The following is a 23,464-nucleotide window of genomic DNA, read 5'->3' on the forward strand; positions in this document are numbered from 1 at the left end:
CTGCTAGTGTCAACGATAGATAGATAAATTCCTGGTATTATAGCACAGCATTAAAATTTAAAATTAAAACATTATTTTGAAATTAGGATTAACAAAATCTCAAATGTACGTTTTTTTTCTTGACTGACTCGTATATAGTATTTTCTAGACCCCTAAAATGTATGAAAATGGTCTTAGGACACTCTGGTGTGTTCATAAATATATAAATTGTAACTTAGATCCCAGTGATAGTGATGCCAATAAAGTTTGATTTGATTTGCCGCGGGAAAATATATAGCATGAATTATCTCTCTTATGTGAGAACTCTTTTGGCTTGGAGGCAAGAAAATTGCAAGGGAAAACAAGAAACATGCGTTAGAGAAGAGCAGCAGTTCTTGATCATCATTTCCCATGGTTTGAAAAAACAAATTGTAATTGCACACCCAATATTATCTATGCATTTTTGTTAAATATTGATTGATGTGTTTTCGACGGTCTCCGATCCCAAATAATCCCCGTTTGTTTGCACATCACCGTTTTGTTTACCATCCATCATTCGCTGATTCGGCGTCATTGTCCTTTTTGAACCGCTTCGCGAATGCATCCTCGCCGTATGTAGATTCTACCTATTATGATCAAAGCAAATAGGCCAATTAAACTTTCTTGTCAATATGAAAATTTATACAGATTGATTGTGATCATAGGGGAGGGAGGTTTTGTAAACCACGGTTACAAGTTAAAAAACAACTATTGTTGCTGGTAGCTGTTTATAACTAACCAAAGTTTGCATATGCAAGTTGAAAACATATTGTAACAGGAGAGAAGAAAATGTAGCGGCAATACCGGGATTCGAACCCGGGTCCCTCCGAACACTAGCCGAGTGCTCTACTGACTGAGCTACCTGGCCAACGATGATCGACGGCGTCCAATCCTGCTACATCCTCCCTCCTTTCTCAAAGTCTTCCCCTCGACGACATACGAGACCCTTCCAAAAACCACCACCGTGGGTTATTTAGTTGGGCGCCAATTCTGTAACTGGAGAGGAAAAAATGTAAGGGCCAGACCGGGATTCGAACCTGGGACCCTCTGAACACTAGCCAAGTGCTCTACCAACTGAGCTACCTGGTCACCGATGATCAACCCAGTCCAATCCTGCTACACTGTTATAGGACTGGGTCAGACTGCAGATCTTAAAGTTCATCTGTCATTGATAATACTGCGTAAATAAACATATATACCTGTGTTTAGCATCAAACTCTTCTTGTATGAATGCTCAAAGTGTTTGGACATTATTATAAATATCACCATCTCTAGCGAAGCCTCTCGCTAGCTTTTAGTTTTGAATCCTGAATGGGACAGTTACCATATAGATCTGTGTTTTTTTTTCTCTGGCTTTGTATGACCTCCTAAGCAATGGTGAATTTTATAAATGTGTAAGGCTAGACCACATACTTCTCTGATTTTCCAGCACTTGTCTACAAGTTGTATAGGCAAGACAAGTTCCGTAAGTCACTGATTGACTATTGCCGTACACATGTTGACTCTAAATGCGCTTTTTATTTAAAAACACATTCCAGTTTCGATTTTCCCAATTTAAATTCTATAATGGTCCTTTGGAAATAAATAAAAACAAATATGGATCAGTATGTAGATTTTTCTCAATATAAATTGGTGAATAATCTATCAAAGTAACATGGAAAAGGAAGATAATTCAGAAATGAAGTCTGTCTTTTTGGCATTTTGGTATTTTTTCGTTTGTTTTTTCAAAACTGTTTATGGCAATACAAATACTAGTTTTTTTTCTGTCATTTAAAAGAAGTTTATGACAATACTTGCTTTTCTTTTTTTTTCAGAGAAATAAAATCATGTCTGGTATATCACTTGTATCAGTGGATGGTGGTGATGTGATCATAGTACCAACTGCCAAGACCGTGATAGGAAGGGGACCGTTTTTACAGGTAAAATTGGCCATATGGAATCAATATGATATTATTCTTTATTTGCACATATATATTACAAAGTTGTCTACCAAGTGCCCATGTGAGAAGGTATTCATTGTGACGTTATGTACTTGCAAGCATAACTTTTTCAGAGAAAAAAATACACAGGTTTCATGCACAAAATAATAAGGACTTCACAATGGATACCTGCTTGCAAGGGAGGTAACTCTGTAGTTTGCAAAGGTAGAATATCAGAAATTTCACACAGGTATATATTATAGGACTAATTCACATACCACATAATACCTGATAACGTATATGCAGGAGTATAGTATCTATTGGTAATGCAATGACGTTAAAAGATGATATCCTGTGCTAACGTCATTTCAGCGAGAAAATAGCAAATAGTTATATACCGGTATATAATTATGTTCATCAACACTGGAGATACTAGTCCTGCACAAACATTATAGATTATCACATGGTACACGAATAAGTCCAGTTGAGAAATATACTTTCTTATACACGTAACTCAATTAAGTAATAATCGACATACTTGTATAGTACTAAATGTAATTTTGATATCTGAATGTTCTCTTGCAGGTCACTGATAAGAAAGTTTCACGAAATCATGGTATCCTTGAAGTGGAAAATGGTGACTTATACCTAACACCAGTGAGTGTATTATAATAAATATATTGATCACATCGAGTTGAGTGAATGCTTTGGCTGTATTTCACCTCCTAAACCTCCTTATTAAATGATCTTGACTGTTAAAGGGACAATTCCATGACTGAATCTATTACATAATCACAAAGCAAAATATGGTATAAAAATGTATTGTTCTATATTCCTGATGAAGCAAAAAAATTAGCTTTCATATTCCAAATGTTTTCTATCTATTTCCTACACAACCAGGTATTTGGCCACTTGAACGTGACAGGTTATCTCCCTGCTTGTATTACACTAAACTATGTTAGAAGTTGAATCCTTGATGATGCTAAAGAAAAGGCTTGTTTTGGTTCCATAACTACCTAAGTTTGGTAAGGATGTAATTTACTAATGTTGTGTAGAAAGATATATGTATGCTTCTCTTTCAGACACACAGTAATCCTTGCTTCTTCAAAAAGAATGGCGGCGGCTCAGCTGTAGCTCTTCCTAAAGATGAAAAGAGATGTCTCCACGATGGAGATGTCTTTGGTCTACTGCCAGATAAACTTTTCTTCAGAGTAAAGTCAAACAAAATCACAAATGGGGCAAATAAGAAGTGAGTATTATTGTGGCAAATGGTACTGATAGGATAGGAAGTATATTAAGATCTCAAAGATATCAGTTTGAGGTACCTCCTTGGTTGGCCTTTAACAAACTTTCTGGTGTAGTAACTTCATGGTCGGGTGGGGGGATGAGAGGAGGTGATGGAAATACTGTGCACAAGCTATGGATATATATATTATGAATAAAAGAATGACTTTGAATTCTTTCGATTGAGTCAAAGATATAATGGGTTGATAATAATCTGAATAAGGATAGATTTTGTGAAAAATTGTTGACATTAAGCCGATATAAATGTAAATGGGAATATGTTAATATGTACATTTTATATGCATAATTGATCTGATTGATTTTCAGAGGTGCACAGAATGACACTTCAGCATCAAAATCAGCAGGTATGTTGAAAATAAAATACTTGAATTCCAGGATTGTTACCCTTGTAATATTGAGAAATGTTACTTTTTTTTCTACCTATTCCTTCATCTATTTCTCCTTCTATCTGTTGTTATGTCCATCCATTCTTCTCAAATAATATTCTCCCTTGCAGTGAATCACTAGTTGCTGGATCATAATGAAACTTGTATTTGGGTTTTAGATTGACTTTTAAGTCAGTGATACACTGTGTCATTTACCAAAAGTAGCTTGCTGTAAGTTAATGACCTTTGACCTAACAGTACGTTTATAGGGTGACTGCATGTGCTTTACGTCATTACCCTAGTTTCAAGTCTCCTGCTACAGAGCTCTTTTGTCTTGTCATCATCAAAGCATAATTTTGATTTAGTCCATGGTAGGAAGTTTGTCTGATTTAAACATGCTAACATGTTTCTAGAATTCAGATTTTTTTTTATTTTCAGATTCAGAAAATGAAGAAGATGAAGAGAATGAAGAAGAGGACAAAAAAGAAATTGAAAGTCCTACCAAGAAAGTAAAGGTATTTGATATGCTCTACATAATGTATAATACATGTCTATTCCAAATTGGACTGTAAAAATATTAACATGGACAAAAGAAATCATAATCTGTGCATACCTTAGGCTTTCAAAGCCTTCACACATCTAACACATTACGTACAGGGGTAAGCTGTCCTTAAATGACCATTGTTGTTAAAATCCTTTGTTTCATAAACATTTTAAAGTTTTCTTTGACAGTTAAAACATAAGTATGTTGTGACACCTTCTGTGGATGTTTAGAATTCCACCTTGATTAAGATATACTTTAATGATTTAATTGTATATATCATGATTTTTGTGAATAAGCTGGATATCATTATCATGTCATAGACTTCAATTTCAACAAAAAAAAAATCAACAGGATTTGAATACAGGTCACTTTACAGAGATTTGATCCTGGCCTTTATGTGGTTTCAGAAAACTGTGAGACCACCAGGAAAGGAAGATATGAGCCTACCAACGGACAAGAAGCGAACACTCCCTAACTGGATGGTCCAAATTGCCAAAGTGTCTGGTGGTTCATCAAGTCCTGCAAAGAAGGCACCCACAAAAACTGAGAAAAAAAAGCCAGGTAAAGGAGCTACAGAGATACACAAAACAAGAATGCAATGTTTTTTACAACTTTGGTTAAACAACTTTCAAACACCTTCAAGTATCTGGTAGAATTTTTTCATAAAATATTTTGAAGGCCCACTACATTTCCGAAACAAAAAATAAAAGTTTAGTAAGAAAAGATCATCTGACAAAATCTATATTAGTGGCCCATAGGATGACCCACAAACACCCAAAACTGGATTATGTGGTTCATGTTATCAACAATTAGAGTTAGATATATACACATGTACTTGAATTTTGTTTTAATCCCATTTCATTGCAGCACCCAAAAAGATGGATTCTGATGATGAAGATAAGTCACCTAAAAAGAGAGGCAAAGGTACAAATTATAGCTAGTGTTTTAATATATCTTATAGGATTCTATCAAAGACACATTAAACCATCTGTTTTGTACTCGTAGGTATGTTAAAAAGAATCTAAATTACAAGATTGGTAAAAAACTGGCAAATTGGCAATTTTTTTCTCTGCCAAGTCACAGTCTCAAAGTACACATCAATAACAAAAATGATAATAGGATGTACACATGTTCTCTTAAAACTGTAAAACTATTTACCTCAGAAGACATTAATGAACTCTTCTAATTATTCAAAGAATGGAACAGTCCATTTTCGAATTACATGGGTGAGTAAGATATTGTTACCATTCTAGAGAGATAACCATCATTTGTGTATCAATACAAATTTTAAGGGTAATTGACATTAAAAAAAAAATTAATTTCAGTATATTCATTTTACAACATTATATCATATCTAAGTTATACACTTCTGTGATAAATGTAGCACCTGCCCCTAAAAAGCCGACAGCCAGTGAATCGGAGGAGTCGGAGGTAGAGGAGGAGTCGGAAGAGGAATACAAACCCAAACCACGCGCTCGGGCCAGTGGTAGGTAGTCTCATTCATCTATACTGTATTTCTAAATAATCGGGGCCGCAGTTAAGATGTCTAAACATATTACCACAAGCCTTCCTCACCTCTGGGTTGTTGGTTCAAATCCCATGTAGGGGCGGCAGTGGCCAGATACTGAATCTGGTCTGTGATTTTGTTATGTGTACTCTGGCTTTCCTCCACCATCACACCTGTCACCTCATTAAATGACACTGGCTGCTATAGGACGTTATACTAATCAAACTAATTTTGCTCAGTGCTCCAGTAAAGATGAGTACACAGGTATAATCTGTCAATTACCCATAAAATTTGTATGAATGGGTACTGATTATCCCTACAAATATTTGTATTACCCAACTCAGTTGTTTTGAGGCAATATGAGTGCTTACATCCCGAAATAAAATCAGAATTTAAAAAGAGTCTACATCAACTGTGCTCTTGTTTCAGATAGATATTTGCACGATATTGCTACTGCAGTAGCTTGTCATCAATTACTTTACACTCTAACCATATAACTTTTTCACAAACATAAATCGAGACGCCGAGGCACCCCAAATTTCCATTCGAACTCGAGAAATTTCCATTCGAAAACGCACCCGGAAGCTCCACTGTGTACTGATGCCGATGTACATTCAAAATGAATGTTTCCTCCCAGGATTTTTATTGTTGTTTTCTTTTTATAGTGAGATGATATTTTTTAAAAGTTCTTAAAGACTGTATAGTGATCAGCAGTCTGCAACTTTGCCGCAATTTGCACCAGAAAATACGATCCCGCCGCCCGCACTGACTTTTTAAAAAAGTGGCCTGAGAAACAAGTAATTTTTTTTGGCTTACACTCTAACCATATAACTTTTTCACCGGACAGAGTTGTTTCGGAGCACTGAGTACTGATGTTACATTCTGAATTTATGTTGTATAAGATTGAGTTACATTGTGAATGAACAACTTTATATTTTACGGCCGGACTAGTCCGATTGGAACTACTAGTCGTGGACTAGTGGTTCGATCCCACCCGATTAAAATCAGGAAATACCATGTTTACAAATATTGTGGTCAATTTCATTTTTCTGCACATTTTGTGTGCATTATTATAATGTATGCAATTATCTCATTCCTGATGCATCATATTGTGAGAATTTGCATTTGTAACTTGGGTCATAAATCATAAACTGATCATGACAGATTGCTGCAGCAAAACACTGTATATTCAACTAGTTTACTAGTCCAAATGACTAAAAGCCAAAAAAATTAACATCACAGACTGGATCAGGTCTCAAAAGATGAATATTATTTCTCAGATTTTACTTAAAAGATACTTATTCCAATTGAAGATTGATTTGAATGCAGCTAGCTATACATTTGTGTTCGGATTTTTAGCCCACCATCATCAGATGGTGGGCTATTCAAATCGCCCTGCGTCCGTGGTCCGTCGTCCGTGGTCCGTCCTCCGTGGTCTGTCGTCTGTGGTCGTCCGTCCGTAAACAATGCTTGTTATCACTATTTCTTAAAAACTGCTGCAGGGATTTTGTTCAAACTTCACATTGAGGGTCCCCTTGGTCCATATTTGTGCCATACAGATTTTGAGGCTGATCGGAAAAACAAGATGGCCGCCAGGCAGCCATCTTTGATTTTGGCAGTTGAATTTTTTTTATCGATATTTCTTGAGAACTACTGAAGGAATTTCGTTCAAACTTCACATGAAGGTTACCCTTGGTCCTTAGTTGTGCCATACAGATTTTGAGGCTGATCGGAAAAACAAGATGGCTGCCATCTTTGATTTTGGCAGTTGAAGTTTGTTATCGATATTTCTTGAGAACTACTGAAGGGATTTTGTTCAAACTTCACATGAAGGTTACCCTTTGTCCCTAGTTGTGCCAAACAGATTTTGAGGCTGATCGGAAAAACAAGATGGCCGCCAGGCAGCCATCTTTGATTTTAGCAGTTGAAGTTTGTTATCAATATTTCTTGAGAACTTTTGAAGGGATTTTGTTCAAATTTCACATGGAGATTACCCTTGGTCCCAAGTTGTGCCATACAGATTTTTAAGCTGATCGGAAAAACAAGATGGCCACCAGGCAGCCATCTTTGATTTTGGCAGTTGAAGTTTGTTATCGATATTTCTTGAGTACTACTGGAGGGATTTTGTTCAAACTTCACATGGAGGGTAAACTTGGTCCCTATTTGTGCCATACAGATTTTGAGGCTGATCGGAAAAACAAGATGGCCGCCAGGCAGCCATCTTTGATTTTGGCAGTTGAAGTTTGTTATCAATATTTCTTGAGAACTACTGAAGGAATTTTGTTTAAACTTCACATGGAAGTTACCCTTTGTCCCTAGTTGTGCCAAACAGATTTTGAGGCTGATCGGAAAAACAAGATGGCCGCCAGGCAGCAATCTTTGATTTTGGCAGTTGAAGTTTGTTATCGATATTTCTTGAGAACTACTGAAGGGATTTTGTTCAAACTTCACATGGAGGGTAACCTTGGTCCCTATTTGTGCCATACAGATTTTGAGGCTGATCGGAAAAACAAGATGGCCGCCAGGCAGCCATCTTTGATTTTGGCAGTTGAAGTTTGTTATCAATATTTCTTGAGAACTACTGAAGGAATTTCGTTCAAACTTCACATGAAGGTTACCCTTGGTCCTTAATTGTGCCATACAGATTTTGAGGCTGATAGGAAAAACAAGATGGCCGCCAGGCGGCCATCTTGGATTTTGATAGTTAAGGTTTGATATCCCTATTTCTCAAAAAGTGCTGAAGTTTAATATGTAGGCTCCCCTAGGGCCCTTGTTTTGCATATTGCATTTTTGGACTAATCGGTGAACAAGATGGCCGCCAGGCCGCCATCTTGGATTTTGATAGTTAAAGTTTGTTATGGCTATTTCTCAGATAGTACTGAAGGGATCTGTCTCAAATTTCATATGTAGGTTCCCCTAGGGACCTAGTTGTGCATATTGCATTTTGGGACCGATAGGTCTACAAAATTGCTGCCAGGCAGCCATCTTGGATTTTTATATTCAAAGTTTGTTATCGCTATTTCTCAGAAAGTGTGAATGGATCTTTCTCAAATTTCACATGTAGGTTCCCCTAGGGCCCTAGTTGTGCATATTGTGATTTGGGACCGATTAATCAACAAGATGGCCACCAAGGAGTCATCTTGGATTTTGATAGTTGAAGTTTGTGACCGCTATTTCTCAAAAGGTACTGAAGCGATCTGTCCCAAATTTTTATGTAGTATGTTAGAAAAAGTTTAAAAAGTAGAGAAAAGATCCATCTTTCCTTTGTCAGATATAGATCATTCTTTGGTGGGCGCCAAGATCCCTCTGGGATCTCTTGTTTAAATTTTATATCCCTATTTGTCCTGAAGCACAGAATTTATTATCAGTTTGTTGATTCCTGTAAGACTGTAATGTGTAGTTGTTTTGGGACAAATCCCAAAGCAGTTTGGCTAATTATAACAGGCAGCACTTTATAGTTGAAGACATGATAAATATTTTTGTGATATTAATCAGTTGAAAAATGTCTATTTCTTCTAAGCTTCTCCAAAAAAGAGACGAAAAGATGATGACAGTGATGATGACGAAGACGATGAAGAGGAATACAAACCAAAACCCACAAGCAGAGGAAGGAAACCAGCTGTGAAATCTCCGCCTAAACGGACGAAGAAAGACAGCAATGAATCTTCAGAGGAGGAAGAGTCAGAAGAGGAACCTCCTAAGAAAGCAAAGAAAAGAAAGGAAGAGTCCGAAGAAGAAGAAGTGAAAAAAAAGCCCTTTAAGAGGGTAAGGCGGGTGCGTGACTGGAACACACCCTCCACAAGTCGGCCAGCGCGGTCAGCGGCAACAAAGAGAGGCAGTTATGGTGTGTATATCTCTTTATTGATCTGTGCATGTTATTGACATTTACAAGAGAGATATAGAGGAGGGGGTGGGGGTTAAACCTATACATGCATTTTGGGACCAATCAGTCAACAAGAAGCTATCTTGGATTTTGATAATTGAAGTTTGTTACTGCTGTTTCTCAGAAAGTACTGAAGGGACTGTATTCAAATTTAATATGTAGGTTCCCCTAGTAGTTGTGCATGTTGTATTTTGGGACCGTTTGGTGAACAAGATGGCCAACAGGCCGCCATCTTGGATTTTGATAGTTAAAGATTGTAACCGCTATTTGTCAGAGAGTACTAGAGGGATTGTTCTCAAATTTCATATTTAGGTCCCATTAGGACCTTAGTTGTGCATATTGAATTTAGGGACCGAAAAGTGTTCAAGATGGCTGACAGGTCGCCATCTTGGATTTTGATAAATGAAATTTGTTATCGCTAATCTCAGAAAGAACTTAAGCAATCTGTCTCAAATTTCATATCCAGGTTTCCCTAGGGCCGTAGGTTTGCTGTATATTTCATTTTGGAACCAATTGGCAAACAAGATTGTCAACAGGCCACCATCTTTGATTTCGAAGTTTGTTACCGGTATTTCTCAAAAAGTACTTTAAAAGGGATCTATCTCAAGTTTCATGAACATGCTCCCCTAGGGCCCTAGTAGTGCATATTGCATTTGGGGATAGATCAGTGACCAAAATGGCCGACAGGATAATGCCTTTTTGGAATTTGATGATTGAAGCGTGTTACTGCTATTTCTCAGAAAGTACTGAAACAATCTGTCTCAAATTTCATATGTAGTATGTAGTCTAAGTTTGAAAAGCAGAAAAAAGATCTCTATTTCCATTGTCAGACAAAGATTATTCTTTGTTGGGTGCCAAGATCCCTCTGGGATCTCTTGTTAAATCTAATCATGTCATTTGACACATTGCCAACTCAGATTATTTCAAAGGAAATATTCACCAATGTCATTCTGTTATGTCGAAGCCGACATATTATCATGGTATGCATTACATGCCAAATGGGCCTTTTCTTTGTCCTTTCATTGCAGTAGATGAATTTGTTGCACCTGATGACTTATCGGATGAGGAAGAAGACATGTCTGATGGCAAGGACAGCGATTTTGTACTTGACGAGGACGACTCAGGAAGTGATTGGGAGGCGTCCAATAGAAAAGTAAATATTTCAATTGTGTTACAGTTAATTATAAATTCATGTATCGATTTTTATCTTTAAAAAAATGAAGTATCTGTGGACAAATAAATTCTTTTTGGGGTTCCAAGAATCAGAATTTCATTTTTTTTACGTAAACCCGAATGTTTGAAATAGATGACAATTAAGCCTGAGTGATGCTTGCCGAGTACAAGATATCCCTGTCTTCATCATGTTCCTCCTGAATTATTGTATCTCTTATATTTCTTGTAAAGCATTTGAATGTCATTTTCATTCAGTTGGAAAGCTGTACCAAAGCTGATGTTTGTTTGGCCCTAAATGACCCTGGCTGCCGATGGACCGTTAAATAAATACAAACAAACAATCATTTAGTTAGTCTTTGATCATGGTATTAAAGTATTTATTTGTTCTATTTCAGTCAAAAAAGACGCCGAAAAAAGCAGCAGCATCAGGTCGGAAAAGAGGTCGACGAAGACGTGGCTCTGATAGTGATTCAGATGAAAGTTATGTTCCCCGCGTCAGTAAACGACGGGCTAGTGCTGCAGCAACAAGGAAGTTTAAAGACTATGATGATGATGATTCTGATGAGGAGTATAGGCCAAGACCTTCAGCAAGACAAGGACGAGGACGAAGAAAAAAAGAAAGCAGTGAAGAAGAAGATTCAGAGGAGGATTACAGAAAAAAGAGAGGACGACCAAAAAAAAAGAAGAGTGAAAGTGAGAGCGAAGAAGAGGAGGAGGAGGAATCTGAAGAAGAAAAGCCCAAGGCACAGAAAGGAAAGAAAATAGGAAAGGATGAAGATAGTGAGGAGTCGGATAGCGAGGAGGAGAAAAAAAAACCTTCAAAGGCAGCAGCTAAACCACCACCGAAGCCGGCAGCTAAGCCAGTGGCTAAGGCGGCAGTGAAAAAAGACAGTGACGATGATGATGATACTCCTAAGGTTAAAAAGAGGAAGAAATGCATGTTTGCAAAGAAATGTTATAGGTAAATTGTTGTCTTTTTAGAAAAGAAGATAGTTTAAAGTGTTGTACTCTTGTCAGATTTCTGTTTTGACCAAGGTAACGATTTTGTAAGTCTTTATTATCATTAAAAATGGTAACGTCTAATATAAGTGCTTGAAAACCTCATTCTTAATCTCCTGCTTTGAAAATCTCCATTCCCATTTGACCACTATGTTTTAGGTTCTTGGTGATGAAAGAAAGCTTGAAAAACTTTAAAAAAAAAAAGCACAACAGAATTACAGCTGTTGCATTTTCATAGCAAGTGTTCCAAAAATGTGATCTAGTTCATAAACTTGTGGTATATCTTATCTTTAGACTTTTTGGTGTCTGGTTATTTGTATTCATCTTCAGTGGATTTTGTTCTTGATAGGAAAAACCCTGTGCATTTTAGTGACTATTGCCATCCCGGTGATGAAACTTTTGATGAAGAGGACAGCGAAATGTCAGACGATATGCTTGCCAAGTATGTAAATATAATCTAAGACTTACAGACTGTTCAATGACACAGGTTTACATGTAGTGATCTTTTCATCCCATACTTCTCTTTATTGAAAGAAGAAAAACGAAAAAGGAGATTGAAAGAAATATTATTTTCTGAGTGTGTGGGGGGTGGGGTGGGGTGATTTTCTTTTTGTGATACCAGTATATCTTTTTTTCGTCTAACTCAAAAACATTAGATTAAAGCAGACAGTTTTTTTTTAAATTTATTTATTTTACCGGTATTTATAATATCCATGTGATATCAAGAATTGAAGGAATTGATTGTCAAAACTTTGAACCATTATAAGAGGTTGTATTTTCACTTTTATTCTCTCATCTGCTGAAAATAGAACGACAATTTTTTCTCTTTTTTTTTTGTAAGAAACTTTAATTTACTTTCAATTATAGATTTATTTTTTTTATTTCTAGAAAATTTGCTAAGTACAAGGACAGTATGAAAGAAAAAGCAGGCCTAAATAGAAAAAGTGAGTACACATATACAAGAGAAATTAGTTGTTAATATGTAGTATTTCTTAAATCTAATATTGGTTGTAGATAGGACCTAGTATTTTTTAATAATATAAAACTGTGTATATGCTTTAATTATTTTTTTCTATTTCGAATACATGTAGTTAAAATTTTTTATAAGCGTACCAGTGAAGACCAACAATTAACATCTATTTGGAAATAAAATTTCCCTTACTCTATGTGGGTTTGTCAACAAGACAAAATAAGATAAAAAGCCCCCCCACCTTGAAAGTCTTGCTTGGAAATTTTATATCGGATTGCTAAACTTAACTAATAAGGGATGTCACGGTTCATGTTTTTTCAGCTCGGTTCGGTTTCAACTTTTTTTGATCGGTTTTCGGTTTTTTCGGTTCGGTTCAGGCAAATCTCAATTACACTTTTTAAGTCTATTTTCTATCAAAAGCAAGTTCTGCTTTAGATTTAAAGATGGTATATCACTTAAACAAATGGGTTTTTTTTTCTTTATCAAGATTTCACTTCTAATTAAAAACATATAATTTATTGCGCCCTGAAAAATAATCCTATATACATTGAAGTTCTAAAAGTGCATGCAGCAAAGAAATTCATTAATTATTCTATATCATTTTGTGTCTTAATTAGACATATAACACGATTAAATACCAATTTTTGTTCAAATATTGAGTATCATTTATGATCTCTCAGCAGTGGAACATCTTTAAAAAACATAATTGAACATTTTCTTATCTTTTTAACTCTTTCAGTACTATTGACACATTAATCAGTCACAGAGAGATATATGTCCTCGTATCCTTTATGATACATTATTTCGTCACTAAAACTTTTCTCGTATCCTTCATGACGCATTATTATGTGATGATTGACATGTGAAAATCGTAAGTTTTACCGCAAATCAATACATCGGTATTATCCCAGAAAAAGTGTTTTTAAAAAGTATTATGCATTTGAATTATAATAGAGATAAACATTATTACGTACCAGGTGCATGTTCAATCGTAAAATGGTTTAATTCACGGAATATTGGCCGACGGAAACGCGATTGTTTACAATCGGCAACACAATGGCGGCTTGATTTAGCTGCCGATATTCTGCAGGATTAATGTTATCGGAAAAATAGAGTGTGGGTACGTAATTTCGCACAGTACGTAATTTCGCACACCTGACGATTTTTCCTGATCTTCCTTTAAATGTCAGAAAGATTTGCTCTGTTGTTTATGTTGTGACTAAAGGAGGCCTCTCACTGTGATTTTGTCATATTTAGTTAAACTTTTCAGGATAAGTTTGTTTTGAAAAAACCGAAATCGGAATAGATCTAATACGGCCCATCTCAGTAAAAAAAAATTATAGAAAATAAACCACTTGACATAAAATAATTCTGGGTGATAAATAACTGACTCACGTACAAATATGTAGAGAAACTATCCTTTTTTAGAATATATCAAAACCCGTATGAAAATCCATCAAATATAAGCGGAAAACAGATATTTTCTGCGGACACCCTATGACTTTCTTGACTTCGTTTACATTGTTTACTATGGGTAGCGGTCATTTTTCGTAATGAAAATGGCAGCGAAATGTCACTTTTTCATTTAGAAATATAATTGTGTTTTGATGTCATTTCAAGATTAGAACTGTACTTAATCTTTGTAAACGATGTTGTTGGTCCATGAAATGTTTGAAAATAATTATTTTCTCCAAAAACAAGAAAGTTTGAGGGGTGTGCGAAATTACGTCCCTCAAACCTGTTCAACTACAGGTTAACCTCAAGTTAATAACAGCTCCCGTGCGCAGTGATACGTCTGCGCATATCCCGTTACATACTCGTGTGTTGTGAAGCACTTGTACATCTGCCGATGTAAGTCCAGCCTTTTTTGTTTGGAATGAAAGTATTTGAAATTCATTAAAATCAATGCCGAAAGTGTGCGAAATTACGTACCCCCACTCTACATAATAAAAATTATCAATTATAAAATATCAAACATTTAGTGAAATATATCATTTAGATATTATGTATGTGAAAAATCATGTCCGCAGACAGCAAAAAACGATCTTCTGAATGACTGAACTTGCACACGTGTTACACATATATGTCGGTCAACAGGTGTATTTCTCGGGATTCTGACAAACAACTTCGCAGTATTTTCAATGAAATAATCTGCAATACAGTTTATAAACGTAAATTACAGGTATTATAGGACAGTTATTTTTTTAATGAACCGAACCGAAACTTAGAATTATCGTACCGAACCGAACCGTACGGTTGAATTTTTCGGTTAACCGTATTTTCGGTTAACCGTGACACTCCTATTAACTAATATGTTTCAGTGCAAAAAATGTAGACATTGTTCTTTGTAATCCAATTTTTCCTTTTCCTTTATAGGATGTCAGAAATAAGACTGAATCTTATCTTTAGGGGACCATAATTTCATATTCAATTGTTTTGTTTATAAGAAAATTAGGTACAAAGGATTCACTTAAACACAGTCAAATTTGTGTTCAGAAACTGTACACGTTAAAGTTTTTGGTGTTTTGCTTTGGTAATTTGTTTTTAAAAGTCTTCCTATGACATAATTTAAACAAAACCTTTTAATTGCTGGAATATACAGTTTATTTTATTTTGATCGTTTTACTTGTTCATTGTAATTCAGTTTATTAACATACACTAAACAATCGAAATGGTTCAAATGATTTCATGTTGATAAGGTGAGAAAAATTCAGATTTACTTGACATTGAAATTTATCTTGCATACGGTAAACCTTCGGTTAGTTCGAACAAAATTAAATAAATATTGATGGACCAGTTCGAATTATTCGAAATTAAGCTTCAGGAAAAAATCGTGAGTTCGAACTATCCGAGTTGAAATCGGTAAAAACCAGTTTTGTACCGATGTATACCTGGCATAATCAATGTAAGCCAGAAAATCTATAGGGAAAGTATTTAGTTTCCTGAAGATATTATATTCAACCATTTTCTCGTAAACATGAGCATTAAATTGGTGAATTTATAATTAATTGCGTAGCAGAAGCCGCGTGCATATGTGCACGTAGACCAGCACCGTTCACGATCGCGGCCTATAATTTGCATGTACATCGACGTCCGTTAACTGAGATAGAAACTTTATTTAAACCACAGAAAATCTAGTTAGATCTTTGTTATATTTCGTAACAAACGTAAATTTATTTATTTACTTTTTAGTTAAGAAAATCCGGTTGCATTTACGAAACTGCTGTTGAAAATATTTGTTTACATTCATTTCGTAAAATTAGGTCACAAGCGCACTGTGACTGTCAGATTGTCCAAAACTCGATTGCATATTGTCTGCTTCTAAAATTACGTAACTAGTTTTAACCTGATACGTATCTATTGTTCAATTACCCAACGTAACTAGTTTTAACCTGATACGTATCTATTGTTCAATTACCCAACACGTGGATTGTTTTGGCTGGAGCTGAATATGTAATCACACTCACTTGCTGTGACCCAGCGGCTGACTTTTGATGCTCGCTGTGACACCTCGTACAATTGTAACTGGCCTGCGCAAAGGCCCCCCTGCAATCTTCGGGGTTGAGGCACGTGTTTACAGGTAATTTAACACCTTGATTGGCTGATTAAAGATAGATTGAATGCATATTTAATGTCGACTTAAACTGATATCCGTATCTAGATTGGACTTAACAAACACTGACGGTTTCTTCCACGTGTTTCCATCAGGTACAGCGAATTTAAATATACATTGTCGGGGCCTAAGATTAAACGTATATCGGCATAAATATTTTTTATCTGTGGCTTAAAATGTTCATTACTTATCTGTCGTATGGTCATTATAATGATCATTTATACAATCTTTATTCCAAACATAAAAACTGTTGCAATATGTAAAATATATCGCCATTTTTAGGGACCCCATTGCGCCGGTTTGCCAACAAAAATCTTACTTTTACGTTCATAATTTGACGTGTTCGAACTATCCGAAATAGGATTGATTATAAAAAGTCAGTGTTCGAACTATCACTAGCTAAAAAATTACGGTTTTTCTGGAAAAAAATGTGTGTTCGAACTATCCGGCGGTTCGAATTAACCGGAGGTTTACCGTACCAGTAATTTTTGTCTCGCCTCTCAAAGAAAGAAATTACTCCGATACAGGCATTGATATCAGTGTTGGGAATGTGTTAGTGTTAAGTTATGGTTTTAGTGTTGAATTAAATTCTGTCTACCTAAACAAATAATATTTATTTCTGCATTGATTATTGAATAATAAGTTTTGTTTTGGGTTTAATTTTAAAAGCAAAATATAGGAGTTTGAAATTGTAATTTAAATAAATGAGTAAAGGCTACCTGAGGCAAGTTTTATTAACTATTCTTAAACTGCTCTTGTTATGAATATGCCATTCTAAGAATGGGTTAAGAATGGATATAAGTTTCAGGGTATAATGTTATGAATATTGATTTCCAGGTAGAAAAACAGATTCTCTGGAGGATGATGATGGTCTTCCTAATACCTATGATTATCAGGATTCTTTCATCGATGATGTGCAATCCTCTGAAGAAAGTGATGAGTCGGACCCTAACCCAGTGGACTCGGATTCCGATTTTGACCCAGAAAATTCAGAAGACATACGCAAACTCGTCAAAGATGCCAAAGGATTTATCAAAAATAAGAAAATGCAGAAATCTTGACATGTTTTCGATCTGACTTTCTCATTGTTACCCAGCCAGCTGATACAGATTCTGCATCTTTATCCCAAACAAGCCTCTACCTTTACAAAGATATTTTGTATTTGATCGAATCCTCATCTCTGAAAAGTTGCAGCATAAATTTTATCTGCAGGTCACACTGACGTTGATTGATAAATAGATTGCAAAATTGCAGTGCATCAGAAATAAAAATTGAGAACTTTTTCACCCACTGAAATAATATTCTAAGTGGTAGAAAGCTGAAAGTCATGTTTCACTACTAAAACTTGATAGAAGAATTTCTTCGAAGGGAAGGAACTTATTTGTTGATAAATTAGTTGAAGTCATATTTGTTCTATCATAATTTAGAAAAAAAATGAAGTTGTGCATGGTAAAACATTCACAAAGGTCTCCTGTAAAAATTTACCATTAAGTCAATTTGGGATAAACTTACTTATATACCAACTGCCCTGGTAAGTTTGTATCAATTTTTTTTTCCACACCCTTTCCATCATTTAAGTATGAAAGAGTAGGAAATTTGTATGAAGATAATGTCTGAAGTTGAATTTTTTTTTTCAAGCGACTGAAGTTGAAAACTTTTGTCAAGTGCTGGGGTTAGCTTTAAAATGGTTGAACATGGGATATACCCATATACATGTTTATATAACAAGATTTACATTGATGTACATCATTTATAATGTTAGTGAAAGTGAAAATGTGAACCTTTTACCTACATAGGTATATGTTTGTCTAATGCAGAGTACCAGGACTAGACTGAGCCAAACATCAATTGATGACCTTAGTAGTTCAATCGGTAGAGTATCCGGCTAGTGTTCATAGGTCTGGGTTCGAGCCTGGTTTGGCCACTACATTTTCTCCTCTCCTCAAGTGTTACAAGCTTGACACCCAAAACATACGCACAGTGGTGGTATAAGGGACTTGTGCGTTTGATGGTGAAGACTTTCTTAATGGATGAAGGAGTATAGCAGGAGTTGATCATTGTCACACTAATGCCTCAATCAGTAGCACATGCTATTGGTGTTTGGAGGTCCTGTAGGTTCAGGCCCAGGTCTAGTCTTTACATTATTTCCCTCCTGTTACAGAAGGTAATGAGAAATTTGAAAGGAAAGTTTGCGGTCACGTGAGAGTTTGGTGTCTTTGTTAAAAGTGGAATTTAAATGAAACTGAAAAATCATGATTGCTTTATTTTGCTTCTAATCATTACAAACATTGCCTCATAAGTTTTAATTCATTTCACAATTATGAACACTTGAATAGCTGAAATTAGTCGTGTTAAAATCTTATAGGTCAAGTATTGGTTATAAAATATCATAGATTTATAAATCACTGTTGTAAGATGTAATGTCTTTGTACATCTGTTTTCATTTTATACCAGTTGTTGCTTGGAACTTTTGAATGATTATGCAAACAGTATATACCAGCATTGATTGTAAGGAAATCATAGATGTTCTAAGCTCCATTAAAATGTTATTTTGTATTCCTAATGTTACACATCTTCATGGATTTTACCAATGAGTCTATTCCATCTTTGCATATTACAGAGTTAGCTCCCTTACGGGTAGGTATTGATTGTCACGTTATTATTTTGTACGCGCAATTCATGTTGTTTTCACCAAAAAGTATGACGTTACGCTCGCAAACACATGATGTCACAATCAATACCTACCCGCAAGTGCAGACAACTCTGTAATATGCAAATACGGAATACATGTATACAGTTTCTATGATAATGCGTATCTTGATCTTATGGTATGATATCTCTGGAAATTGTCATATGTTCAATGAGATAGGATCCAGTTAAAAAAGAATATTTTGTAATATTTTCAAAAAACATAAATGGCATTTAAATTGTATTGGTTTGTGTGATAGATATGTGTATGGATGATGAAAGTATATAAAAAAAAATAGCAATTGATACATTTAGTTTCATTATTGGTAATCAAGTGGTTGCAACATGGTGGTCCCAAATGGAATTATAAAAGAGTGTGAAAAACTTTTTTCAATTTCTTTTGAGACTTTAGATCTGGGACATGTATTTGTATAAAATTTCTCTGGATACTTAATGATAACAAATGTAAAGAATTTAAAAGGGGTAAAAAAGTAGCCAATGAAACTTAATAATACTAAGACAATGTAAAGTTTTACATCGCTCCTGTCAACTCATGTTTTATTTACAATTTCGACTACTGTACACATTTAAACATCTATTTACTTTTTCACTGGTATTAGTTTTTGACTCCAGAAAATTATTATTGTTAAGACATGTCCATGTACCTGTATGTATATTAAATTGATCAAGAGCAAATTGGCTGGCCAATTGATTCTCCTGTGGTCTAAATTGGTAACATTTTGTTGACATGTTTATATTGGATCTAAAATAGAGATTTTAAAGCTATATTCCATTATTATGTCACCACAACTATGAAATGAAGGGAAGTAACTCTCATAGATCAAAATGTTTCAATCAGACCAGCATCATTGACTTTTTTTCTGCATTACAATAAGTATTTTGGTATGTTTTTTTAACACTACATAAAATATAGCTGTTAATATTACATCATTGGTCACCATGACAGCGCGATCTGCTTCGTGTTTATGAATGCAATACATGTAATTGCAAGCACTTCATTCGGCAATTTAGTTTTCATTCTTAGAAACTGGTACCTATCTTTGTTAAGCACCATGCATCAAGTTATCTTGTCATCCAAGTATCAAACAGATGATTATGGGAATTATTTTTCAAAATGGCTGCCTATTGGTCAATAGATATTGTTGACATTTTAGATCAGTATTTTAAAAGAAGTTAATTTTTTATATATTTTTTATGGCTTTATTTCTATGTAAGGTATTAATTTCTTCAAGTTATTGCAGCTATAATTTGTTCAACTGAGAGAGGTAGGGAAGAGGGGGGGAACTTTTTGATCGATTTTGGTTTTCTAGTGTGCTTTTGACTTAGTGGAGCTATTCGACAATGCATAGTAAGTTTGATCAAGATAATGCCAGCTTAATGCAATGTTGTTTTTTAATGTTTGTTTTGTTTATAAGACAGTAGAAAATGGTGATATTGTTTTGTGTCAATATGATGCCAGAAGCTACATGTGTTAACTTTTATCGTACAAGCTTTCAGCTATCCATGTGAGGGTAACATATGTTGCATGTGTCATCAAAAATCTTCGAAAGAACATAATGTCTCATATCTCATTGTTAAATTCTAGTTCAGGAAAATGTGTGTAATATCATAATTGTTCTTGTATGGATGTGACCACCTTTTTAACCTATCATTGTAAAATCTTGTCTCGTTTTAAGAAGAAAAAAAAGATAATGTCGTTAAGTGGATTGTATTTTTTCTACTTTGTTAGGAGGAACATATCGTTGGAAAGTCACAAGTGACAGAACTATTGTTTGTCACGATAGAATGGTGACTCGGGGATTCCCAGTGATGTAGGAAGAACAGATGTCTCTCACTTCCCATGATCTGGGAATTTGTGTTCACCCATCATTAAATGTGTTCGCAAATAAATACATGTTCATTTGAAAATATCTCATTTAGATTGACTATCTGGATACATGTTTAAGTATTACTATACATACTTATGTGTAATTTTATATAAAAGTGAAGATAAGGTGAAAGAATGTGATGACTTTAAAATACTAAAATGTATTTATTTTCCAAAATATAATTTTTGGATCAATAGTAAAAACAGTTGAATTTTCGTTTATTGTTGATGAATTACTTGAATTTTAATTAGTACATTTTTTCAGCTACAATTATCAGATAAGGATTTTTAAGTTACCGGTAATTCAAAGTTCTAGAATCAGCTTATTCCAATTAATCTGCTTGAAGTGAGAACAGGTATTGACGGGAACTGTAAATTATAATGGGACAAAAATGTATTCTTTGATATCAAGGACACAAGTTTTTGTTTCTTCTGTACAGACACTGAATATGTGCCATTCATAACCCAGTATGAAGATGTCTGCATGAACATCAGAAACAAAAACCTGTAGTCCAAGAATACACCTATCAACTTACTTAGAAAATGAAAAATTTGACATTTAGGTAAAGAAGAAAGACAATGAAAAAAGACAATACAATGTACCTTGTATTTAGATGTTGTTCATGATTGCAATGAAAATCTGTCCTTTTGGCATTCTTTTTTCCCCTGCAGGCTGAGCATGTAAACAGTCTCTAAATGTTTTTTTTATTTTTCATTTTTACCAGATAATATAAAAATTGTACATCATTAGTGTGCAAATAAACTTAAAGTTCCTCACTTTATTTTATCCTCAGTCAATACACGTTACACAAATAAGTCCTATAAACATTGGAAATTAGGCACCATTAGAAAATCTTAATGTATATTTCTTGTAGGTGCTGAAGGACTTTAATGTGGATAGGATCATGTTAATCAGAAGGTTTGTTATGATCTTCTCCTATCAGAGATATCAGACATATCATGCCGATGCGATAGGCATGTGTATCCTACATGTACATACAATGAGGAACATGTACATACAATGAGGAGCTAGGCTTCAAAAATTAATGCATGGATGTTTATTAAAATATATGACAATATATAAATGGTTTTTATTTTTTTTCATTGGAGTTTGGAGTCTCTTTTTAATAAAAAAGTGTATTATATTGTTTTAAGATTTAAGTCAAGACAGATTGTTTTTAACAATTATTTTAATAGTTTTATGCATTACAAGTATAGAACAAGTAGTAATCCCCAACCAGGAATCCTCAACAGTCCACTGTCACAAGAAGTTCTATACCTTATAATTACATGGCACACAGTCTTTATCCGTCCATCAAATAAAACTTTGGTCTAGTTTTCTGTTCATGGTGAGTTTCATGTCTCATTTCCCATAACATATCATACATTTTTATCACGTCTCATTTCCCATAACATATCATACATTTTTATCACGTCTCATTTCCCATAACATATCATACATTTTTATCACGTCTCATTTCCCATAACATATCATACATTTTTATCACGTCTCATTTCCCATAACATATCATACATTTTTGATTGTGTTAGAAGTCAACATGTGTTATGCTGAACTATAGGATCAAACTGTTGCCTGCGGCCAGAGGCAGAAGGCAATAGTTTACTGAGAGCTCAACATAATGCATGTTGACCGAAAAATCAGTCTTCAAATATTTTGTTTTACCTTCTATCATGTTTATAGATACGAAATAATCTCCTTCATCACGAATGTATAATTATAATGTACATTGGTAGCAAATGAAATGAGTGCAGTCATTTTAGTTTTTAAAATAAAATATTACAAAGAATAAATTCATAAATTTGCGATCAATCAATGATAAACTATTTGGCAGAACACAGAACGAAGGAGTTTTGATAAAAAAGTGATCTTTTTTTGTCTTGTTCCATCAGTCTTTCACAATATACAGATATAATGCATTTGTAGCATCCTTATTGAGTTGGGATTCAAAATTGTACAAATGATGGGGACGATACCCTGAGGGCCGGGACCAAAAGGGTTTATTTGGCTTTTTTTCATATAAACAACTTCTTCTCTGAAAAAAACCATGGGGCAGCAATCATATTGCAAAAGTAGCATCCTTATATGTAATTGCCCATTGATTCAAAATTGTACACGAGAAATGTACATGTATACACTTCGTTCCTATATAATATATGAGACAACATTAGAAGTGGAGTTAAGTTTACAAAAGCTTTAGTGCATAGTGCTTGATGGGTGGTCTAATGACAAAATATAAGGTACCATCAGCCTTACACCCATCCTTGATGTTCGAAGAGCTGCTACCACTGTTGTTATATCCACCCCTGAAGTGTATACACATATATATATTAACATTTGTACGCTTTGCTGACAATCATCTCATAATGCACTAGCGCGCATTATGAAGATAGTCTGCAAAGCTCTGGCATCTATACAAACCATAGATGCCATAGAAAGATAGTTTAATGCTTAAATAAATCATGCGAACGTCGGTGACGCAATAAAGGACGTCACATGCACTGGTGTTCTCATGATGCACTTATGTACGTACATATACGTACGCGCGTGGGTCTGAGTCAGAGTCACATACC

The 23,464-nt window shown here is 34.8% G+C and overlaps 1 protein-coding gene across 3 annotated transcripts; it reads left to right on the forward strand.

Annotated features, from left to right (window-relative positions):
* The first annotated feature begins 290 nt into the window (after positions 1 to 290).
* On the forward strand, positions 291 to 22,207 carry LOC138317979 (ABC transporter F family member 4-like). 3 transcript variants are annotated; one of them, XM_069259980.1, is made up of 15 exons: positions 291 to 410; positions 1,833 to 1,937; positions 2,523 to 2,594; positions 3,020 to 3,186; positions 3,549 to 3,586; positions 4,046 to 4,122; positions 4,559 to 4,712; positions 5,019 to 5,075; positions 5,536 to 5,637; positions 9,179 to 9,502; positions 10,570 to 10,694; positions 11,110 to 11,675; positions 12,063 to 12,155; positions 12,602 to 12,657; positions 17,134 to 22,207. In XM_069259980.1, exons 2-15 carry the CDS (start codon positions 1,845 to 1,847, stop codon positions 17,355 to 17,357), a joined length of 2,148 nt encoding a protein of 715 aa, XP_069116081.1. In that variant the 5' UTR covers positions 291 to 410; positions 1,833 to 1,844; the 3' UTR covers positions 17,358 to 22,207. The 3 variants fall into 3 exon arrangements, with proteins under 3 accessions (XP_069116081.1, XP_069116082.1, XP_069116083.1); XM_069259981.1 differs by having other exon boundaries at positions 10,573 to 10,694; XM_069259982.1 differs by lacking the exon at positions 12,602 to 12,657 and having other exon boundaries at positions 17,134 to 17,274.
* The last annotated feature ends 1,257 nt before the right edge of the window (positions 22,208 to 23,464 follow it).

This window comes from Argopecten irradians, chromosome 3 (assembly GCF_041381155.1).
Source record: "Argopecten irradians isolate NY chromosome 3, Ai_NY, whole genome shotgun sequence".
Classification (NCBI taxonomy): Eukaryota; Metazoa; Mollusca; class Bivalvia; order Pectinida; family Pectinidae; genus Argopecten; species Argopecten irradians.